Source organism: Salvelinus sp. IW2-2015, linkage group LG4p (assembly GCF_002910315.2).
Source record: "Salvelinus sp. IW2-2015 linkage group LG4p, ASM291031v2, whole genome shotgun sequence".
Lineage (NCBI taxonomy): Eukaryota > Metazoa > Chordata > Actinopteri > Salmoniformes > Salmonidae > Salvelinus > Salvelinus sp. IW2-2015.
In genome coordinates, this window is record NC_036841.1 from 23,292,858 (window position 1) to 23,317,347 (window position 24,490).

Genomic DNA, 24,490 nt, shown 5'->3' on the forward strand with positions numbered 1-24,490 from the left:
GTAAGGTCTACACCGATTGTATTCTGCGCATGTGACAAATAAAATTTGATTGAGTATCCATTCCCAAAATGTTTGGTCTTAGCTAGAAACATTTCACTTCAAATCTCGCTCACGAAAGTCCTATGTCTTTCTCTCTCTTCAAAGAGATGGCCTTATCAGGAACCTGATGTTGAGCGATAAGTCATTTTCACTGGTCAGTTGTGACAATCTTGTCTAATGGATCGATAAACAACTTTAATGAGCAGAATCGGTTAATAAATCTTTACAAATGTCACACAATCACATCAGACAGGGTACAACACAATTTGATTATTTCAATAGCTATAAGAAACTTTCTTAAAGTGTAAGAAAAATCTGATCCAGAAATCAATCTTGAGTACAACAATCACGTAAAGAACCTTCACGTAAAGAACCTTAAACATATGTTGTGGGTAGAAACTGGCTTCTGACCTTGGCCTTCCAAAATATGACAAACAAACAAACAAACATGTTGAATCATACAAATTCTGAAGTTCTTGAAATGTACATCAGTTTTGATAATGAGCAACGCTTTTCGTATGTTTGACCTACATTGACTGTTGGGATTAGCTACAGTCCTGTCCAGAAACAGATCTACAAAAATGCCTGGAGGTTAGAGGCTTATAGGGGTTGTTTATGGACAGGCCACACAGATCGCACCGAGTTCCATACGAAACTAAAAACCATCAGGCCTGTGGTGGTAGTTCTTCAAAGTAAATATGGCATACATTCTTATGATAGGGTTATGAGCCATAGAAGATTGCAGGCTCATGAGTGCATTGTAAACAAGCATGTTGTCTGCTATTACTGGCCTCATCTCTATTCATGTACATTCATAATGAAGCATATCACCCTTTCTGGCACACATACAGTACAATAAAATAATCTGTACTTAGAAACATCTCAACAAAAAAATAATTAACCAAGCATTTGTGGTGCTGCATGTCTATTGGTCAGAAAAGGTTAAAACGTTAAAGTTTGAAATTATTTTGAGTATGCTCTTTTCCGTACAACAACTAGGCCCATATGCAGCTTTTTGGTCTATCGCACAGACCGGTCCAGTATGCATTTGAAATCATGTCTGGCCACCAACATGATATTTGAAGCTTCTAAAGAAATAAACTACCAGCCTAAATATACCTTTTCATATTCTTAACTGTGCTTTTACCAAGTCACACAAATTGGAAATGGAAGAACAGTAAAAAGAAGAGGGGAGCTTCCCTGAGAGGATAACGTATCTACAAGTTTCTATGAGCAGTCATCAAACATCAAGCCATTTTGAAATCACGTCACAAAACCATGCAGACGAGTGTTGCCCTCGACAGTGCAATAACAAAACTGCACTCATGTTCAGATGTCAGTCAAAAGCCTGGAACTGAAGATACAAAAAACATTTTCACTTCTCTCTTTTCCGAAAAGAACAAAACTAAGCAATAGACTAATGGAGTGCAAGCACTTGGTGACTTACTGATATCATGTAATGCTGTAATAGACAGACATAAACCTGCTGACTGGTCAGTGGGTGAACTGTCACAGGCATTTGTAAACAAACGTAACCTGCATCTTATCAGTGATGCTCTCTCAGCTACTGCAGATATGAGTTAGAATTTCTAATACAGAAATAAATGAAAGCACTCCAGTATCATGGGGTGACATTTGAAACAMTCAGGTACAGTAAGAGCTATATCTCTCACTACCGTTCAAAAGTTTGGTGTCACTTATAAATGTCCTTGCTTTTGAAAGAAAAGCTATTTTTTTAGTACAGCTGAAAACTGTTGTTCTGATTAAAGAAGCAATAAAACTGGCCTTCTTTAGACTAGTTGAGTATCTGGACCATCAGCATTTGTGGGTTCGATTACAGGCTCAAAATGGCCAGAAACAAAGCACTTTCTTCTGAAACATGTAGGTCTATTCTTGTTCTGAGAAATGAAGGCTATTCCATGTGAGAAATTGCTAAGAAACTGAAAATCTTGTACAACGCTGTGTACAACTCCCTTCACAGAACAGTGCAAACTGGCTCTAACCAGAATAGAAAGAGTGGGAGGCCCCGGTGCACAACTGAGCAAGAGGACAAGCACATTATAGTGTCTAGTTTGAGAAACAGACGCCTCACAAGTCCTCAACTGGCTGGCCTTCTAGGCAGAGTTGCAAAGAAAAAGCCATATCTCAGACTGGCCAATAAAAATAAAAGATTAAGATGGGCAAAAGAACACAGACACTGGACAGAGGAACTCTGCCTAAAAGGCCAGCATCCCAGAGTCGCCTCTTCACTGTTGACATTGAGACTGGTGTTTTGCGGGTACTATTTAATGAAGCTGCCAGTTGAGGACTGAAAATAAGGCATCTGTTCCTCAAACTAGACACTAATGTACTTGTCCTCTTGCTCAGTTGTGCACCAGGGCCTCCCACTCATTCTAATCTGGTTAGGGCCAGTTTGCACTCTTCTGTGAAGGGAGTAGTACACAGCGTTGTACGAGATATTCAGATACTTGGCAATTTCTCGCATGGAATAGCCTTCATTTCTCAGAACAAGAATAGACTGACAAGTTTCAGAAGAAAATTATTTTGTTTCTGGGAATTTTGAGCCTGTAATCGAACCCACAAATACTGACGCTCCAGATACTCAACTAGTCTAAAGAAGGCCAGTTTTATTGCTTCTTTAATCAGAACAACAGTTTTCAGCTGTGCTAACATAATTGGAAAAAGGGTTTTCTAATGATCAATTAGCCTTTGAAAATGATAAACTTGAATTAGCTAACACAATGTGCCATTGGAACACAGGAGTGACAGTTGCTGATAATGGGCCTCTGTACACCTATGTAGAGTTTTCCATAAAAATCTGCCGTTTCCAGCTACAACAGTCATTTACAACATTAACAATGTCTACACTGTATTTCTGATCAATTTGATGTTATTTTAAAATGGACAAAAAATGTGCTATTCTTTCAAAAACAAGGACATTTCTAAGTCACTCCAAACTTTTGAACGGTAGTATATATTACAAAAACCCATTTCATATACCTATATGGATATGAATGTGAATCACAGGAGGTTGGTGGCACCTTAATTGGGGAGGACGGGCTTGTGGTAATGGCTGGAGCGCAACCAGTTTAATGGTATCCAACACATGGTTTCTATGTGTTTGATGCCATTCCAATCGCTCCATTCCAGCCATTATTATGAGCCGTCCTCCCCTCAGCATCCTCCACTGATGTGAATAGCATGACAGTAACAATGAAGTCTGGATAGTCTGATGGCAGTTTGAGTAAGCTGGATAATGGCGCCCCCTATCTGCCGCTCAATAACATTATAAAGGAGTGGGTGACATTATGGCAAATCTTTTTCATTATGGCAAGGGCAAAAACACATTTTATTGGCAAACATGTTTAGAGAGTTTGTGAAGACCTATATGAGAAAAATGCTGAGAGCAAAAGTAACAAACAAGAAAATGACAACAGACAGAAATTGTCAAAGGGGCATAATTCCAAACCCAATCCATAACATCAAGACTTCAAAAAGAACACTGAAAGGGTCGATTTCAGCCTCCCTTCACACAATCAATACTTGTACATACAAAACTTTCTCCGTATATTCAACAAACATACCTTTCTCCTTATATACAACACATGACCTATCACCAATGAAGTCTTCTGTCAACATCCTGACAGAGAAGGGGTTAAAACATGTCTCATTCCTAAATCAAGGAAAAACTGTAAATGGGTGATTTGATTTGAATCATCTTAAATTTCAATAGTAAAAACATACGTTTCAATCATGGAGCCATCTAGATTGAGAGGTAGCAAATCAAACATTTACATGTAAATCCATTTAAGAAGGTAGAGTGAATGAATTGGTGTTCCAATTCCCCACCCTTCTCCCTAAAGTGTGCACTTGGCTTGCTCACTTTTATGCATCAATTTTAAAACAGAATTTTTAGAAGCATGGTGGAGAGAGTTTCCTACACCAGTCTGTCCCTTCCTTTTTAACGATCGTGAGCAAAGAGCACCCTTCGGCGAGAAGGCTTCAGAATAAGACAGTAATCATTTCCAATAGTTGGGAAAGTGACGGATCAATGTGAAACCTTGCGAATCAGATAGTGGCTCAAAGGGTTGACTTTAAATCTAGCTCGACTGTCTGTTGAAACTCATATCACAGCGCTGGGTCATCATCAGCCTTCTCCTCTTTTCTACCGATATACCCAACAGCATCTAATCAAGATCAATGCCAGTCCTCACCTCACAGAGGCATCATCCATATCACGTTCTGCTTTGCTCTCTCCATACCCAACACTTCCCATTACACCACATAACAAAACACATGTTTATCAAKAATGTGCACAGATCACTGGCATATTTGTTTATCAAATATTTCTACTAGTTATATTATTGTGTACTCATTAATAACACGAATTCAGCAATATGCACCCCTCCTTACTCTCAACGAGATAGGGTTAGTATATAAATGCTGTATTGAAAAAGACATGAGAATAGTGAGATATGGCAGTCAGTTAGCTTGAGGGATATTTCAGTTCGCATGAAATCTTAAGAAGTTTGTCAGAGTTCCTGAAATGGGATTAAAGGTTACACTTGGCATTTAGTTACACATTGACATAACAATATGGGATGAAATATGACCCGCTTGGAACAAGTGACTTTTTTGGCAGGTTTGAATGCCTCTTTGATATAGGAGGGTGCAACAGAAGGGTTTGTTGACATTTGAGCAGGGCAACTTAACAACCCCTTGACTGACACACACAGGTCTCTGATGATATCATCTCCTGTCAAATTGCTCCGAGGCAAATCCAGATTTACAAGGGGGAGTCAACTGTAATATTAGAGTCTCTGTTTACAAGTTGTTTCTGTGTCCTGAACTTTCAGGAAACATGGGATTGAACTTGGATTGAGCTGTGATTCTAGTTGAGGTGTTGTTTAAAAACTTGCCACATCATCACTGGTTACTGTCTGTTTAAAACTGTGACCAAATGGGCATAGCAACACATGGGTACTGGGAGTGAACATGGTTTATTATGGGACATTTCAGAGGTGCTTGTGCACACTTTGGCTCTAGAGTGACCTACCCCAGCCATATCAAAGATATTAGACTGGTAACACTAGATGAGTCCATATGTTAAGATCATCACCAGCAAGGCTGACAAGCATTCTGCAATGGGGATTAAAGGGAGCTGATACAACGACAAAAAAGAACTGTCAAAAGACTAATGCATCTGCCCTTTACATATGAAGTCATATATTAATGAAGAGTTATAATACAGAGATTATAATGGTAATCCAATGCGGTTATGAACAGTCAGAGTTAAGGATAGGTGGTAGCAGTCTGCTTCCTCTCCTCCTGAGCGAGGGGGGTGGTCCCAGGTCACTTCTGGGCCTGGGATTGGCTGGTCTGTGTTAGAGGAGGGAGGAGCCAAAGTATTGCGCGGCCACCAGCCATGGGTCATTCTGCTGTCACCATGGAAACCCTGATGTGGTGCAGCCTTGGAGAATCTGAAATGGAGGTGACATGTTTGTCAGATTACAGCCAAAAGGCCTATCTATAAACAAAGGATGTAAGTCAACAATAATGTTTGATTAAAGCGGTTATAGTAGTTACACAGAGTAAAGTGATACAATTTCCAACAGGGAAGGAGACAGGTTTTCACCATGACAAAGGCTCCTTGTGTGGCACATCGTCTTCCTGAGTGTCTGATCTTCTGGGCTGACCCTCTTCTGGGCTTCCCTCCACATCTTCCAGGAGGTTGGCTGTGGAGTTGGCTGTGCCCAGTCTTAGAGGGGATATGGTCAAGGGAAACACCTAAAGGCCTGGATATTGATACATATGCATCTGTATTATACAGTATGTGGTACTTGAACATTGAGTTCTATAAAAAGCCATCACTGCAAAAACAGAACCCATCCAATGTTTCTGATTGGAAATTAGTATTGACTGGCAATGAAGGATACGACTGGTGCTTCAGGAGCGTTCTTCTTTTTAACTTTCTTCTCTTTGTCTTGTCAGAGAATGATCTGGCGATTTCAAACAGCTTCTTTCTTGTTGCTAGGTGGGAGAGACAACAACAGTATCATCACAAAATAAATTACCAGAACAAAGGATTGTAAAAAGGGTTTGCCTAAGTATGCTGTTCTCTTGATTGAGTTAGTTAACAAGCCATTGCCAGAGAGACACGGGATGGTAATAATGTGTAGAGGTTGCCTTACATTTGCCCATGTGTTTGAGTTTGTCTCTAAACATGGCGTCATCTGACACAGCAGTACAAGCCTCCATCGACCCTGACTCACAGTGCTCTCCTGGAAACAAAGAAATTAGTTGTAAAAGACAAACATATGCATATTATGCACACACACACAGACACACACACACACACACACACACAAAATCACACACACACACAGAAGATCACACACGAAAACACGAACGCAGTAACACACATTCACATACAGTATAATAATGAACCTGAGTAGTGAACAAACAATCTACTTCAACCATTTTTGTAAAGTCTTAATTGGTGACTACAGCCGTCGTTAAATTTTCTCTGGGCACTTTAAGACTTTGTTCTTAAAAAATTACTATAGAACAAAGATAAATGATTATGTGTATGTACAGTACCAGTCAAAAGTTTAGACACACAAACTCTGTAGTAACCATACCTGACTGCCCTTGACCAGCACAAAAACAACCTGTGGCGTACTGCATTAGCATCAAATAGCCCCCGTGATATGCAACTTTTCAGGGAAGTTAGGAACCAGTATACACAAGCAGTTAGGAAAGCAAAGGCTAGCTTTTTCAAGCAGAAAATTGCATCCTGTAGCACAAACTCCAAAAAGTTCTGGCACACTGTAAAGTCCATGGAGAATAAGAGCACCTCCTCCCAGCTGCCCACTGCTCTGAGGCTAGGAAACACCATCACCATGTGATAAATCCACGATAATCGAGAATTTCAATAAGCATTTTTCTACGGCTGGCCATGCTTTCCACCTGGCTACCCCTACCCCGGTCAACAGCTCTGCACCCCCCACAACAACTTGCCCAAGCCCCCCCGCTTCTCCTTCACCCAAATCCAGATAGCTGATGTTCTAAAAGAGCTGCAAAATCTGGACCCCTACAAATCAGCTGGGCTAGACAATCTGGACCCTCTCTTTCTAAAATGATCCGCCGCAATTATTGCAACACCTATTACTAGCCTATTCAACCTCTTTTTCGTATCGTCTGAGATTCCCAAAGATTGGAAAGCTGCRGCGGTCATCCCCCTCTTCAAAGGGGGAGACTCTCTAGACCCAAACTGTTACAGACCTATATCTATCCTACCCTTCCTTTTTAAAGTCTTCGAAAGCCAAGTTAACAAACAGATCACAGACCATTTAGAATCCCACCGCACCTTCTCCGCTATGCAATCTGGTTTCAGAGCTGGTCATGGGTGCACCTCAGCCACGCTCAAGGTCCTAAACGACATCATAACCGCCATTAATAAAAGACAATACTGTGCAGCCGTCTTCATCGACCTGGCCAAGGCTTTCGACTCTGTCAAACACTGCATTCTTATCGGCAGACTCAACAGCGTTGGTTTCTCAAATGACTGCCTCGCCTGGTTCACCAACTACTTCTCAGACAGAGTTCAGTGTGTCAAGTCGGAGGGCCTGTTGTCAGGACCTCTGGCAGTCTCTATGGGGGTAACACAGGATTCAATTCTCGGGCCGACTCTTTTCTCTGTATACATCAATGATGTCGCTCTTGCTGCTAGTGATTCTCTGATCCACCTCTAGGCAGACGACACCATTCTCTATACTTCTGCCATTCTCTATACTTCTGGCCCTTCTTTGGACACTGTGTTAACAAACCTCCAGACGAGCTTCAATGCCATACAACACTCCTTCCATGGCCTCCAACTGCTCTTAAATGCAAGCAAAACGAAATGCATGCTCTTCAACCAATCGCTGCCCGCACCTGCCCGGCCGTCTAGCATCACTACTCTGGAAGGTTCTGACTTAGAATATGTGGACAACTACAAATACCTAGGTGTCTGGTTAGACTGTAAACTCTCCTTACAGACTCACATTAAGCATCTCCAATCCAAAACTAAATCTAGAATCGGCTTCCTTTTTCGCAACAAAGCATCCTTCACTCATGCTGCTAAACAGGCCCTCGTAATGCTGACTATCCTACCGATCCTCGACTTTGGCGATGTCATTTACAAAATAGCCTCCAACACTCTACTCAGCAAATTGGCAAGTTGGAAGTAGTTTATCACAGTGCCATCCGTTTTGTCACCAAAGCCCCATATACTACCCACCACTGCGACATGTATGCTCTCGTTGGCTGACCCTCGCTTCATATTTGTCGCCAAACAAACTGGCTCCAGGTCATCTATAAGTCTTTGCTAGGTAAAGCCCCGCCTTATCTCAGCTCACTGGTCACCATAGCAGCACCCACCCGTAGCATGCGCTCCAGCAGGTATATTTCACTGGTCACCCCCAAAGCCATCTCCTAATTGGCCGCCTTTCCTTCCAGTTCTCTGCTGCCAATGACTGGAACGAATTGCACAGTACGGACATTGCAACTTATTGCCCTGGCCACATCTGCAGTCCTCATGCCTCCTTGCAGCATGCCTAAGGCATCTTCACGCAGATGAGCTTTCTTTTGGTGTTTTTCTTTTGGTGTTTTTCAGAGTCAGTAGAAAGGCCTCTTTAGTGTCCTAAGTTATCATAACTGTGACCTTAATTGCCTACCGTCTGTAAGCTGTTAGTGTCTTAACGACCATTCCACAAGTGCATGTTCATGAATTGTTTACGGTTCATTGAACAAGCATGGGAAACAGTGTTTAAACCCTTTACAATGAAGATCTGTGAAGTTATTTGGATTTTTACGAATTATCTTTGAAAGACAGGGTCCTGAAAAAGGGGCGTTTCTTTTTTTGCTAAGTTTATATATATATATATATACACTGCTCAAAAAAATAAAGGGAACACTTAAACAACACAATGTAACTCCAAGTCAATCACACTTCTGTGAAATCAAACTGTCCACTTAGGAAGCAACACTGATTGACAATACATTTCATATGCTGTTGTGCAAATGGAATAGWCAAYAGGTGGAAATTATAGGCAATTAGCAAGACACCCCCAAWAAAGGAGTGYTTCTGCAGGTGGTGACCACAGACCACTTCTCAGTTCCTATGCTTCCTGGCTGATGTTTTGGTCACTTTTGAATGCTGGCGGTGCTTTCACTCTAGTGGTAGCATGAGACGGAGTCTACAACCCACACAAGTGGCTCAGGTAGTGCAGCTCATCCAGGATGGCACATCAATGCGAGCTGTGGCAAGAAGGTTTGCTGTGTCTGTCAGCGTAGTGTCCAGAGCATGGAGGCGCTACCAGAGACAGGCCAGTACATCAGGAGACGTGGAGGAGGCCGTAGGAGGGCAACAACCCAGCAGCAGGACCGCTACCTCCGCCTTTGTGCAAGGAGGAGCACTGCCAGAGCCCTGCAAAATGACCTCCAGCAGGCCACAAATGTGCATGTGTCTGCTCAAACGGTCAGAAACAGACTCCATGAGGGTGGTATGAGGGCCCGACGTCCACAGGTGGGGGTTGTGCTTACAGCCCAACACCGTGCAGGACGTTTGGCATTTGCCAGAGAACACCAAGATTGGCAAATTCGCCACTGGCGCCCTGTGCTCTTCACAGATGAAAGCAGGTTCACACTGAGCACATGAGCACATGTGACAGACGTGACAGAGTCTGGAGACGCCGTGGAGAACGTTCTGCTGCCTGCAACATCCTCCAGCATGACCGGTTTGGCGGTGGGTCAGTCATGGTGTGGGGTGGCATTTCTTTGTGGGGCCGCACAGCCCTCCATGTGCTCGCCAGAGGTAGCCTGACTGCCATTAGGTACCGATATGAGATCCTCAGACCCCTTGTGAGACCATATGCTGACACATGCACATTTGTGGCCTGCTGGAGGTCATTTTGCAGGGCTCTGGCAGTGCTCCTCCTTGCACAAAGGCGGAGGTAGCGGTCCTGCTGCTGGGTTGTTGCCAGCAGCAGGACAGCGTGATTGACTTGGAGTTACATTGTGTTGTTTAAGTGTTCCCTTTATTTTTTTGAGCAGTGTATATATATTACATTGATGGAAGCTACAACCATGCCATCTGCAATATTAAAGATGATCTACGCCCCCAAAAAACAATTTAAAAAATGAATTAATGAGATAAATTATATAAAGAACGATAGTAAAAAGCTCTGGAGGACCTTAAATGAAATTCTAGGCTAAAAAAGCAAACTCAGCCTCATCCTTCACTGAGGCAGATGGCTTGTTCATAACAAAACCCTTCGATATTGCCAACCACTTTCACAACTTTTTTGTTGACAATATTTGCAAACTTAGGCATGACTTGGGCTGTTACGGTGACCGTATTACCACCACACCGGCGGTCACGAGTCATGGCGGCAGTCAAATTCCACATGACCGCTTAATCATAGTAATTAGGCTTCTCCAAGCTCTGATGCTGCTGGTCATTAGTAGCCTACCAAACTTGCATAGTGCCCAGTACTCAGCACTCTATTGTCCCTCTAATCACTCTGACATCAATGGAAATGTAATAGAAAATCTAATCAAACACTTAATGAAAGCCCACGAGTTCACACAACATTTCTATAGGCTATGCAGAAAACAGAGTTTTGATGGCCTCTATTTAAAAGAGAAGGATCCCATCAGCTTTCTATAGGCTAGGCCTATATACAGTGCATTCGGACAGTATTCAGACCCCTTGACTGTTTCCACATTTTGTTACGTTAAAGTGTTATTCTGAAATGGATAACATATTCTATTCCCCCCTCAATCTACACACAATAACACATAATGACAAAGCAAAAACAGGTTTTTAGAAATCTTTGCAAATTTATTACAAATAAAAAATGAAAATATAGCATTTGCATAAGTATTCAGACCCTTTTCTTGGTAAATTGTTCAATTACCTTTGGCAGCGACTACAGCATTGCTGGCACACCTGTATTTGGGGAGTTTCTCCCATTCTTCTCTGCAGATCCTCTCAAGCTCTGTCAGGTTGGACGGGGAGCGTCGCTGCACAGCTATTTTCAGGTCTCACCAGGGATGTTCGATCGGGTTGAAGTCCAGGCTCTGGCTGGGCCACTCAAGGACATTCAAAGACTTGTCCTGAAGTCACTCCTGCATTATCTTGGCTGTGTGCTTAGGGTCATTGTCCTGTTGGAAGGTGAACCTTCGCCCCAGTCTGAGGTCCTGAGCGCACTGGATCAGGGTTTCATCAAGGATCTCTCTGTACTTTGCTCCGTTCATCTTTCCCTCGATCCTGACTAGTCTCCCAGTACCTGCCGCTGAAAAATAATCTTGTTTCTCATGGTCAAAGAGTCTTCTAGGTGCCTTTTGGCAAACTCCAAGCGGGCTGTCATGTGCCTTTTACTGAGGAGTGGCTTCTGTCTAGCCACTCTACCATAAAGGCATGATTGGTGGAGTGCTGCAGAGATGGTTGTCCTTCTGGAAGGTTCTCCCATCTCCACATAGGAACTCTAGAGCTCTGTCAGAGTGACCATCGGGTTCTTGGTCACCTGCCTGACCAAGGCTCCCCCGATTACTCAGGACCTTCAATGCTGCAGACCTTGTTTGGTACTCTTCCCCAGATCTGTGCCAAGACACAATCCTGTCCTGGAGCTCTACGGACAATTCCTTCGACCTCATGGCTTGGATTTTGCTCTGACATGCACTGTCAACTGTGGGACCTTATATAGACAGGTCATGTCCAATCAATTGAATTTACCACAGGTGGACTCCAATCAAGTTGTATAAACATCAAGGATGATCAACGGAAACAGGATGCACCTGAGCTCAATTTCGAGTCTCATAGCAAAGGGTCTGAATACTTATATAAATAAGGGATCTGTTCTTTATTACTAATACATTTGGAAACATTTCTAAAAAACTGTTTTCGCTTCGTCATTATCGGGTATTGTGTGTAGATTGTTGAGGATTATTATATTTTTTTATCCATTTTAGAATAAGTCTAATGTAACAAAATTTGGAAAAAGTCAAGAGGTCTGAATACTTTCCCGAAGGCACTGTATATGCTCAATGGCTGCTAAAATGGGAAGCGGTCTGTCCATGATAAGACGCTGCTCTGTTTTCATCTAAATCAATGTACACGGAGGGCAAATGTACACGGAGGGCAAATGTCAGTGGTATGCATGTCAATCTCTACTGGCTCAAAGTTGACTGCATCACTATTGGTCTTTGTGCGAGGTGTTAATGGGTTAAAGGTAACAAACTATCTGTTCAAACAGTTGGACACGCATCGGTACAACACAAGACATGCAACCAGAGGTCTCTTCACAGTCCCCAGGTCCAGAACAGAGGCTGGGAAACACACAGTATTAAATAGAGCCATGATTACATGGAACTCTGGGCCACCCCAGGTAACTCAAGCTAGCAATAAAAACAGATTAAAAAAATACAACTGATAAAAGAAAAACTTGCAGCACGACAGGGACTTTAAAGAGACTTAAATTGTTTTAAATATATATTTTGTATTGTATTATCAAAGCAAAATCAAATCAAATGTTATTTGTCACATGCGCCCAATATAAGCAGGTTACCGTGAAATTCTTACTTACAAGCCCTTAACCAACAATGCAGTTTTTGAAAAAATAAATACAATTATTGATGTATTTTATTTGTTGAGTTTTGTTTCCTGGCAGCGGATATTTGGGGATCCTAATAAAATACTAAATGAATCACTCCAGAGAAAGCCATTTATCGTGTCAACAACTACTTGGAGAAGCATTCACCATACCCAGTGGTAGCGAGTGATAAATATAGGTGGCTAGATATTGGACGTGATAAAGGGACGTTATCAAAATAAACCCCAAGTCATTGATATGAGTAGGCCTATTGGGTGTTTGAATAAGAAAGCGCACACACACACACACACACACACACACACACACACACACACACACACACCACACACACACACACACACACCACACACACACACACCACACACCACACACACCACACACACACACACACACACACACACACACACACACACACACACACACACACACCTTTACTGGTGAAGCTTATTAATGGAAGCTTATTAATGACATCTACCTGCTGTGGAATTCTCCATGTAAGAGGATGAATGACATCTACCTGCTGTGGAATTCTCCATGTAAGAGGATGAATGATTGGACATGGATTTCTTTGATTCGTACTTCAAGCGATCTAAAACAGAGAGAGCTGGATGTTATGACGCAATATGGGGACACATAGCAGCATCTAATCTATTATTAAGAAACCTTTATGAAAGTGGGACATGCTTCCCAAATTTAAACTTTTGTAGGATGAAGCATCATGAGATACACAAGGGACTTTGCAACTAGCATAGCATGAAAGAGAGAGTATTTTCAACAGTAGCTGACTCGCTCCGTAGAAAGCATAAACTTGACTACTGCACTAGCCTACTGCACTAGCCTACTGTGTCCTGAACATGTATTCTGTGTGTTAAAGTATATCATGCAGGTGACCATGTATGCGTATCTGTGCATGACACACACCTCTCTCCAGGGCGACGAGGAACTCGCGGTTGCGCTGCAGCTCCCTCATGAACTCCTCGTTCTGGAGGAACAGAGCGATGCGTTCATCATCCAGGTACTGCTTCAGTTTACGCTCCTGCTCCGTGCCGACCCCTGCCATGCCCCCGGGACCACCTGGCCCTCCAGGTGCCCCTAGGGCTCCATCAGTCCCTGGCTTGGAGACACCTCCCTGGGTTGTCTGCTGGGCGATGGAGGACAGAGAGGAGGAAGAAGGCTGGGACAGACTGCTCTGTGAGCCCTAGAGGAGGAGAGATGGAGAAAGAGAGTTTGAATTTAGTTGCTATTGATTTCTGTAAGCAGGATGTCGCCCTGCTGTTAATGATAACGTCATACTGCTAATGCAGTTTTTGTGTGTGGTTTTCTTCACATCCACTGTGTACCTGTATACTATCTAGTTGCTGTGGCAGGATCCGCAGGAAATCATCTGGCAGGTTGCCAAGCAACGGTGGATTCCAGTTCCTGTAGCTGCGGACCTGCCGGTGACCTGGAGGGAGCTGGGCCTCAAACCTAGGTCAGACAAGGGTCAAAAGGTTAAGGTCAGACTAGAGAGAGATTCATATGCCATGTCACACTAGAAGTAAACTAAATGCACACATCATACATTGTGTACTGATGCTGTGAAAAGTAAGCAATGCATGAAAACACAAATAATAATTAATGTCTGTTTGTCTTCACAATAAAATCCCCTTTGAGCAGCAGTCACCACATTTAACACACCACTTTGTACAGTCCAAAAAGTCAATTACTGTGAATCTCTCAGCTGGTGGTGTGAAGCAGAGCAAATGTGGACATGGTCTTGAATCATAAATCATGGACAATGGGGCTTGAAGCAAATTCAATTACATGGATTTTTGTTATTAACTGGTCCAGTGATACACAAGCACCAATCATACATACACACACCCTTGAGACAGCATGGCACAGTTCTTAAAATGGCCACCAGGTGGTACCTTGACTAACTATAACAGCATGTGGTCGGCTGTGATATCCACAGGCCCAAACATATAAATTCCAGGGCCCCATAGGACCACTTCCTCTGTTCCTCTGGGCTTTATAGAGTACAGGCTAGGAGATTGAATTGCAAACAAAAGGTCCTGTCGGGATTTTTAGAACATGCATCCCTCCTTCCTCCCGTTCATAAAGTAATCAGTGTTCACGTTCCAGATGCACATATTCTATACAGAATTAAAGAATTACCATAGACAGACGACTGATAGGTTAAACTCTTCTCTGGTCATTTTGTAGATCTGTTGAACTGTATAGTATAGTAAAGAGAAGGCTGGTGGGAGCATATATAGGAGGAAGGGCTCATTGTAATGGCTGGAATGGAATAAATGGAATGGTACCAAACATGTCAAACACATGGAAACAACGTGTTTGACTCCATTCTTTCCATTCCAGCCATTACAATGAGTCTGTTCACCTATAGCTCTTCCCAGCCTCCTGGGATAGTATGACAATTTACCTGGGTGGAGGAGTGGGCGGGGCCTCGGGGTACTTCCTGTCGTAGATGTGCATGTCATAAGTGGGCGGTGAGTAGACGGGGGGAGGTTCCTCGTCGGAACTGTCAGGTTCTAATGTCCTCTCCAGAATCTAGCCCAGGGAATGGAGGAGACCAAGAGAGAGTATGTCCCAATAACGTTAATACACATTTACCCATTCAAATCAGTCATGTCAGTAAGATAAATCATTTAAGTTTTAAGAGAGAAGCTGGTTGGGGGGGTTAGTGTCTGGTAAGGTAACTGGAGCACACAAAACAGCACTACTTTACTATTTATATTGTAGTGAGATGACATGGGTTGCAGTTCCTTCTTTTTTATGTGTGGTACTGATACACAATGTATTATTTATTATTGACTAAAACCTAGACTACAACAAGAACAGGAGGGGAGAGAGAGAGGCATTCTGTCTAGCCCCGCGACCTTGCCAATGTTAACCTGTTTAAAGGTCACAATTGGCCCAGCGTCGTCTGGCCAAACCTTCCCCTAACTATGGGACTCCCGATCACGGCTGGCAGTCCCATGCGTCTGCAGTGACGCCTCTAGCACTGCCTCAGACCGCTGCGCCAGTCGGGAAGCCCGTGTGAGTAAGATCTTTAAACAGGTTAACATTCGCAAGGTCGCGGGGCCAGACAGAATACCAGGAAGCGTACTCGGAGCATGCACTGACCAGCTGGCAAGGGTCTTCACTACGGCATCTCAAGATGGACAAACAGTACTATTGACGCTTTTTTCTACTTTAAGCAAATATATTTGAAGGGCTTACGCGAGCACACTTGTTCGGTTCGCCTAGCAAAACATGTGGAAGCCTTGACCCTGCACTGACTGACCTCTGGTGGGATGCTATCATCGGAGTCAGAGCTGCCATCTGATCCCTCTCCGTCGATGCTCATCTGGAGGAGCTGGTCAATGGTGGCGTCCACCGCCCCGTTGTTGGAGCGCAGGACGCACTCGATGACCTCGTAATCCATGGTGGGGAACATGATCTTAAAGTCCTCCATGGCCTGGTTGAACTCCAGGCGCCGCACCTGTCGGTTAGGCCGGCTGTTGTTGAGCTCTCCTGGGGTAGAACCACCACCACCTCCCCCTCCTCCTCCACCGGAGCCTCCATTACTGTTGCTTCGCCTGAACAGGCTGGTCATCCTGCTGCCTTGACTGGTGCTATCACCTTGGGGTCAGGAGGGCACCTTGACACTCACACCTCTACCTTTCTTTCTCTCCCTCTATCAATCTGCTCCCGTCTGATTGTGTTTCTCCTGACTCACAGTCTCTTCATACCACCACATGGATGGCAGTCCTCAGAATGGAGCAGGAGAGTCCAGTGCTCTTTCTCCTCCTCAGCTTGTTATTCAGCTGCATCCAACACGGCTGGCTGTAGCGAAGAGGGTCCTTAGTTGGTGTCCACTCCTCCGTCCCGTCACAAGTGTCTGGTACGGGGACCGGAATCTCTGGTCCAAAACAGTCAATGCCTGAGAGGGAGATAAAGAGGGAGGTTAGCAAAAGCTAACATACCTGTAATACGCACATTTGATTTTTCCTTTAACAAGCACCTAGGCTCCACACAGAAGCAAACACCTAGGCTCTACTGAGAATAAATCACCTAGGCTCCACTCACAAGAAAGCAGCTAGGCTCATTTCAAATACTAGCTAAAAGGCTGCAGCCACAGAGCCATTGAAATACAATTGGGAAAACTGACATTGTTCGACAAGATTTTACATGGCCTTGTCCGAGATGGTGTCTCAGTGTCCCCACAGTGTCCCCACCCCGCCTTTCTGCTCAACCTTGCCAGGCTAGGCCCCTGTGTTACCATGGCAACACAAATAACGTCTGTAGATTAAACAGTTGGCATTTGAATGAAAAGGTGAAACTTTACATTCCAGCACTGTAGGGAAATTCCTTATTTTGAATKACATTATAGGCCTATATTCCAACTCACCAACAAGACTACAAGGCCAAGATGTACAGTTGCAGAGTGCATCTCTTTCCAGTTTCTTGTAAAACAAAGCCTGTTTCTTTCTCTCAGAGCCAAGTAAGTGCCATAGAGGGACTAACGTCCTGCCAACTACGCCTGAAGGAGGAACCCAAATATTGCCCTACACACATCCAGTCCAGAGAAAGTAGGATGGATGGCCAAGCTGCTGCTAACAGATGCCATTAATCCATGTGCCAAGCAGTGGGGAGGACGAGCACCACACACACACACACACACACACACACACACACACACACACACACAACATCTATACAACAAGCACAAACTGGTGCCCAGCTTAACCCCCAGTTTACCTTGGACAACTTCAGGCCATGGCAAATTAGTCTAATGGGAGTATGAGACCGACTAGACCACTGAGTGACTGACTGAGATGCTAATCGAACGGCTGGGTAAGGACAGGGAGGGAGTGACAGCTGCAGTAGAAAATCAACCAGAACCAGCCAGCCACCACAAACCAGGGCAAACACTCGAGAGAGGAAAATAAAAACAGGCAGCAAGAGCAAAGCAAGGTGCCGTCAGTCAATGCGGATGATTACGCACACAAAGATCTGTGATGCATTTAGCACAGGCTTAGTGGTCCCTTTTTCCCTCTCGGACACAATTGAAGGACCTTGCGAGAATTAAGCCTGGTAGAAACAAAGGAGGGGTCAATGTGTCTGAATGACCTTGGAAGCCTCAACAGATGGACTGCTTTTTCATAACCAGCAAACAATACATCATGGATATAAGTGAATGGATTTTAACTGAGGATTCACTTGACATTGACACAAACAGATATCCCTTTCATGGCATTCAAACCACTGAAATAATTTCCATTTAACCCACACTAAATTCAATGTGTGGACAGTTTTTCAAAAAGGCACAGAAATGTATCAGATGAATATCAAGGAAAAGTCCAAACACTCATTTTTCAGTCATTTCAACATGTTTTGAGCTTAGACCCATTCTAAAATCAATGGCTCCAACTTGACATATCATGCAACATACCAGTCTATGACCTATTGACCTTCTGACTGGCCATCTGCCACCAATCTGACTTCTCTCTGGATGTTGAGTATTGGCTGACATCCACTCCAAGGTCTGTCATGCTTGATGGAGTTTCCAAAAATGCACCATTCCACAACTGTTAGCCTGGTTTAGCCTACATCCAGTTCCAGACCTTCTGCCGGATTCTCAGAGGCCAGGGGTGTCAAACTAATTTTGCCCAGTGGGGGTTGCATTCGGTCTTCAACGAGGTCCATTGGGCCGCACTGAAAACTGGTTCAATTTCCTTGCCGTCAAAATGTGCAATAAATAGTCCTCCATATATTGTTTTGCTCCTTGACTGTTTAGCTTCATTTAGGTAATTATTAGCGAACTGGACACAGTCAAGAAACTGTATGAATGTAGGTCCATTATCATTTCTACACAGTTTCAATTTGGTTTTAGTCATTCTAAAGTATATTGACTTTTTTTTTAAACTTAAAGCGGGCCGTATGTTTGACACTCCTAGGCTAGGCGTAATGTTAAATTCAAAACTTGAGTAGGCCTAGTTTCATGCCAGTTGTTATGGGAGCTCACACCTAGGCTACACGTTAACATGGGTTCTCCGTACTCTGATATCTGGTTGTCGCCTGTAGTAGAAKTTGATACATATTTACATTGCTAGTTATAAAAGTTTATGCTACGTAGAGTAAACATTAGAATAAGAAACATAAGATCCTTTACCTTCAGGTTACCTCTCCACAGCTGAAACAGAAAGCAGAGTTTACAGAATCCCTGACGAGGACTATAACCAGGAGTCGTCTCTGAGTGCCTGGATTTTCCTCATCCTGGTTTCCATTACAAGAAAGAGGCCATGGAGGGAGAGAAAAAAACAGAATTCCAAAAATGTAAAAGTCCTCAGAGGAACTGGAGCGGCCTTTCGATGCCCAAGCTAATAGTTATCACTACTCTCCCCCTCTGCTCTGTCACTGTAGTGCTGGGAAGAGAAATCCCTGGCTGCGATGGGGGAACAATGCATCCAGTGCCAGCCCAAACCACATGGCAGTGCCAGGCCCCGTCCAGCATCAGCACAGCCAGAGTCTGCAACTTCGCCCCCATCTATGCACTGCCTTCCCTCTCCTTACTCCTCACCCCCCACCCCCCTACTTTGCCCTCCTCGCCGCACCGCCCCCACCCCTCACTTCGCCTCCTCTCCGCACCACCCCCACCCCTTACTTTGCCCTCCTCGCCGCACCGCCCCCACCCCTCCACTTCGCCCTCCTCTCCGCCCCCTCCCTCTCCCCCCCCACTTCGCCCTCCTCTCCGCACCACCCCACCCCCCTTACTTTGCCCTCCTCGCCGCACCGCCCCCACCCCCCTCTCTGCACCGCTCCCACTTCGCCCTCCCTCTCCTCTCCGCCCCACCCCCACTTCGCCCTCCTCTCCGCACCGCCCCCCCCCCCCCACTTCGCCCTCCTCTCCGCACCGCCCCAACCCCCCCCCACTTCGCCCTCCTCTCCGCACCGACAAATGCCTCCAAAATATCCGGAGTAATTACAGAGAGCCACGTCAAATAACAGAAATACTCATCATAAACTTTGATGAAAGATACATGTTTTACATATAATTAAAGATACACTTGTTCTTAATGCAACCGCTGTGTCAGATTTAAAAATAACTTTACGTAAAAAGCACACCATGCAATAATCTGAGACGGCGCTCAGATTTAACAACATTTCTCCGCCGTTGGAGTCAACAGAAATACGAAATTACATCATAAATATTCCCTTACCTTTGATTATCTTCATCAGAATGCAGTACCAGGAATCCTAGTTCACAATAAATCGTTGTTTTTGTTCGATGATGTCCATTACTTATGTCCAATTAGATAATTTTGCTAGCATGTGTAGTACACGTGTCCAAACACTCCGCAGATGCAGGCAAACGTCAGGCAAAAGTCGAATAAACTGGTCAAACTTAATAGAGAATCAATCTTCAGGATTTGTTATCATAATATCCAATAACGTTCCAACCGGAGCATTCTTTTCAGTCTCTATAAGTAATGGAACGCATGGCGATATCATGAGGAAAGTGTGTGACCAAGAACTGGCACTCTGCCAGACCACTGACTCAAACACCTCCCATCCGGTCCCACAACACAGCATAAGCTTCATTCCACGATCTACTGACTGTTGACATCTAGTGGAAAGCGTAGAAAGTGCAAACAGATCCATATATTACAGGGAATTGAATAGGCGATGACTTTAACATCGACCACTCTCAGAATTCTCACTTCCTGTTTGGATTTTTTCTCAGGTTTTTGCCTGCCATATGAGTTCTGTTATACTCACAGACATCATTCAAACCGTTTTAGAAACTTCAGAGTGTTTTCTATCCAATAGTAATAATAATATGCATATATTCGCATTTGGGACAGAGTAGGAGGCAGTTCACTATGGGCACGCAATCATCCAGAAGTGAAAATGCTGCCCCCTATCACAAAGAAGTTAACAAACCTCCAGATGAGCTTCAATGCCATACAACTCTCCTCCGTGGCCTCCAACTGCTCTAAATGCAAGTAAAACTAAATGCATGCTCTTCAACCGTTCGCTGCTTGCACCTGCCCGTCTGTCCAGCATCACTACTCTGGATGGTTCTGACTTAGAATATGTGGACAACTACAAATACCTAGGTGTCTGGTTAGACTGTAAACCTTCTTCCAGACTCACATTAAGCATCGGCTTCCTTTCTCGCAACAAAGCATCCTCACTCATGCTGCCAAACATACCCTCGTAAAACTGACCATCCTACCGATCCTCGACTTCGGCGATGTCATTTACAAAATAGCCTCCAACACTCTACTCAACAAATTGGATGCAGTCTATCACAGTGCCATCCGTTTTGTCACCAAGGCCCATATACTACCCACCACTGCGACCTGTACGCTCTTGTTGGCTGGCCCTCGTCGCCAACCCACTGGCTCCAGGTCATCTACAAGTCTCTGCTAGGAAAAGCCCCGCCTTATCTCAGTTCACTGGTCACCATAGCAGCACCCACCGTAGAACGCGCTCCAGCAGGTATTTCTCACTGGTCACCCCCAAAGCCAATTCCTCCTTTGGCCGCCTCTCATTCCAGTTCTCGCTGCCAATGACTGGAACGAACTGCAAGAATCTCTGAAGCTGGAGACTCTTACCTCCCTCACTAGCCTTAAGCACCAGCTGTCAGAGCAGCTCACAGATCACTACACCTGTACATAGCTCATCTGTAAATAGCCCATCCAATCTACCTCATCCCCATACTGTATTTATTTATTTATCTTGCTCCTTTGCACCCCAGTATCTCTACTTGCATATTCATCTTCTGCACACCCTACCATTCCAGTGTTTAATTGCTATATTGTAATTACTTCGCCACCATGGCCTATTTATTGCCTTACCTCTCTTATCCAACCTCATTTGCACATGCTGTATATAGATTTTTCTACTGTATTATTGATTGTATGTCTGTTTATTCCATGTGTAACTGTGTGTTGTATGTGTCGAACTGCTTTGCTTGATCTTGGCCAGGTCGCCCTCCTCCATGCACCGCCCCCACCCCTCTCTCCCCCACTTTGCCCTCCTCCAAGCACTGCCCCCCCACTTCGCCCTCCTCCATGCACCGCCCACCCCCTCTCTCCCCCCACTTCGCCCTCCTCCATGCACCGCCCCACCCCTCTCTCCCCCCACTTCGCCTCCTCCTCCATGCACCGCCCCCACCCTCTCTCCCCCCACTTCGCCCTCCTCCATGCACCGCCTCCACCCCTCTCTCCCCCTACTTCGCCCTCCTCCATGCACCGCCCCCACCCCTCTCCCCCTACTTCGCCCTCCTCCATGCACCGCCCCCACCCCTCTCTCCCCCCACTTCGCCCTCCTCCATGCACCGCCCCCACCCCCTCTCCCCCTACTTCGCCCTCCTCCATGCACCGCCCCCACCCCTCTCTCCCCCCACTTTGCCCTCCTTCATGCACCGCCCCCACCCCTCTCTCCCCCCACTTTGCCCTCCTTCATGCACCGCCCCACCTCTCTCCCCCCACTTTGCCCTCCTCCATGCGCCACGCCACGCCCCTCTCCCTTCGCTCCCCTCTGCCACGCCCCCCCTCTCCCCCACTTCCCTCCTCTGCCACTCCCCCACCCCCCACTTCACCCTCCTCTCTGCCACTCCCCCACCCCCCCACTTCACCCTCCTCTCTGCCACTCCCCCACCCGCCCCCTGCCTCCCACCACTACCCTCCTCTCTGCCTCCACGCCCCCTGCCGCCCTCACACTTCCCCCCTCTATGCACTGCCCCCACCCTCTTTCCCCCATCCCTCTCTTTGCACTGCCCCCACGCTTCTCCCCTCCCACTTCGCCCTCCTCTATGCTCTGCCCCACCCCCTCTATGCTCTGCCCCCACCCCTCTCTATGCACTGCCCCCACGCTTCTCCCCTCCACTTCGCCCTCCGCTATGACTCTGCCCCCACCCCTCTCCCCCCCCACTTTGCCCTCCTCTATGCAGAGAGAGAGTGTGAGTGATTGAGACAGCGGGTCTTCTCACAGTTGTGGAAACATTGTAAAGTGGATTATCTCTAGGACGGCACCAATCTCAAAAGGCATTGTTCAAGAGGCCTATTCAAATCAGGGCTGCACATGGCTGTTTACTACTAGTGTTCTGTGCCTCCTCTCTGCAGCAGACAGTCTGAGGGAAGGCAGGTCATTTCCATGTAACAGGACCCATGAACACCAACATGTAAGGGAAGGGAACAGAACAGAAAAATAACAAAATTATTAGATTAACAGAATCAGAACCGGAAACGAAAAAGTGATCTATACTGTTCCGGAACAAAACCGTTCTTTTTAAAAGCAAGGGAACCGGTTAGTAACGTTTTTTTACAATCTGGGCATTTTTTTCCCAGTCCCACAAAGTTCGCAACAATGCGCCCATGCAAAGCCCTCATTTGCCACTCATAAACTTATTCCAGCCTGCCAGCTGGAAATCTTTGCCAGTGTGTGTGCGTGCGTGTAGGTTACATGCCACTCCCCCTCCGAAGCATAGGTTACCGTAGCTTTCTGACGACGTTACAAGCGTGATTCAGAAATTAGGGAGAGAGATGTTTATTAGAGAAGAATGGATCAACTTTTTTAATGCTAGTTAAGGATACTATAGTTATTATGTTTCACATTGTATTTATGAACTTCAAAAAGTTGAGACCGTTTTTAATTAGGGTGCTGCGCCGCACACACAATCTTGTTAGCTTGCTAGCTAGCTAACGTTTTCTCTGGTCCAATGTTAAGACAACTGTTGGAAGTTCAAAGACATTCAAAGGTCCTCCATAGAAGCCACTCCTCCATAAGTATAATTATGTGGGCCTAATTCAGATAATACAGTTGAAGTCGGAAGTTTACATACACTTAGGTAGGAGTCATTAAAACTCGTTTTCAACCACTCCACAAATTTCTTGTTAACAAACTATAGTTTTGGCAAGTCGGTTAGGACATCTACTTGTGCATGACAAGTCATTTTTCCCAAAATTGTTTACAGACAGATTATTTCACTGTATCACAATTCCAGTGGGTCAGAAATATACATACACTAAGTTGACTGTGCCTTTAAACAGCTTGGAAAATTCCAGAAAATTATGTCATGGCTTTAGAAGCTTCTGATATTCTAATTGACATCATTTGAGTCATTTGGAGGTGTACCTGTAGATGTATTTCAAGGCCTACCTTCAAACTCAGTGCCTCTTTGCTTGACATCATGGGAAAATCCAAAGAAATCAGCCAAGACCTCAGAAAAAAAAGTCTGGTTCATCCTTGGGAGCAATTTATAAATGCCTGAAGATACCACGTTCATCTGTACAAACAATAGTACCACGCAGCCGTCAAAACACTCAGGAAGGAGACGCATTCTGTCTGCTAGAGATGAATGTACAGTAGTGCGAAAAGTGCAAATCAATCCCAGAACAACAGCAAAGGACATTGTGAAGATGCTGGAGAAAACAGGTACAAACGTATCTATATCCACGGTAAAACGAGTCCTATATCGATGTAACTCGAAAGGCCGCTCAGCAAGGAAGAAGCTACTGCTCCAAAACCGCCATAAAAAAGCCAGACTACAGTTTGCAACTGCACATGGGGACAAAGATCGTACTTTTTGGAGAAATGTCCTCTGTCGGATGAAACAAAAAATAGAACTGTTTGGCCATAATGACCATCGGTATGTTTGGAGGAAAATGGGAGAGGCTTGCAAGCCAAAGAACACCATCCCAACCGTGAAGCACGGGGGTGGCAGCATCATGTTGTGGGGGTGCTTTGCTGCAGGAGGGACTGGTGCACTTCACAAAATAGATGGCAATCTCTCTCTT

At 44.9% G+C, this 24,490-nt stretch overlaps 2 protein-coding genes across 6 annotated transcripts in view; one reads left to right on the forward strand and one right to left on the reverse strand.

The window, feature by feature from the left end:
• Positions 1 to 209: 209 nt before the first annotated feature.
• LOC111960718 (CUE domain-containing protein 1) overlaps positions 210 to 24,490 on the reverse strand; it is a 60,703-nt gene continuing 36,422 nt past the window's right edge. For 2 of the 5 annotated variants that reach the window (XM_023982897.2, XM_070438995.1), the window contains 10 exons: positions 18,856 to 18,959; positions 15,985 to 16,623; positions 15,121 to 15,248; positions 14,036 to 14,162; positions 13,617 to 13,893; positions 13,171 to 13,284; positions 6,231 to 6,320; positions 5,976 to 6,069; positions 5,675 to 5,797; positions 210 to 5,519 (listed from right to left, as the gene is read on the reverse strand). In XM_023982897.2, the coding sequence (XP_023838665.1) occupies position 5,519; positions 5,675 to 5,797; positions 5,976 to 6,069; positions 6,231 to 6,320; positions 13,171 to 13,284; positions 13,617 to 13,893; positions 14,036 to 14,162; positions 15,121 to 15,248; positions 15,985 to 16,296 (1,266 nt within the window). In that variant the 5' untranslated portion in view covers positions 16,297 to 16,623; positions 18,856 to 18,959 and the 3' untranslated portion in view covers positions 210 to 5,518. The remainder of the gene's footprint in view (positions 5,520 to 5,674; positions 5,798 to 5,975; positions 6,070 to 6,230; positions 6,321 to 13,170; positions 13,285 to 13,616; positions 13,894 to 14,035; positions 14,163 to 15,120; positions 15,249 to 15,984; positions 16,624 to 18,855; positions 18,960 to 24,490) is intronic. The other 3 variants (XM_023982898.2, XM_070438998.1, XM_070439000.1) reach the window with 2 other exon arrangements.
• On the forward strand, positions 21,807 to 22,661 carry LOC139023567 (uncharacterized). The gene has a single exon (XM_070436975.1). It carries the CDS (start codon positions 21,807 to 21,809, stop codon positions 22,659 to 22,661), a length of 855 nt encoding a protein of 284 aa, XP_070293076.1.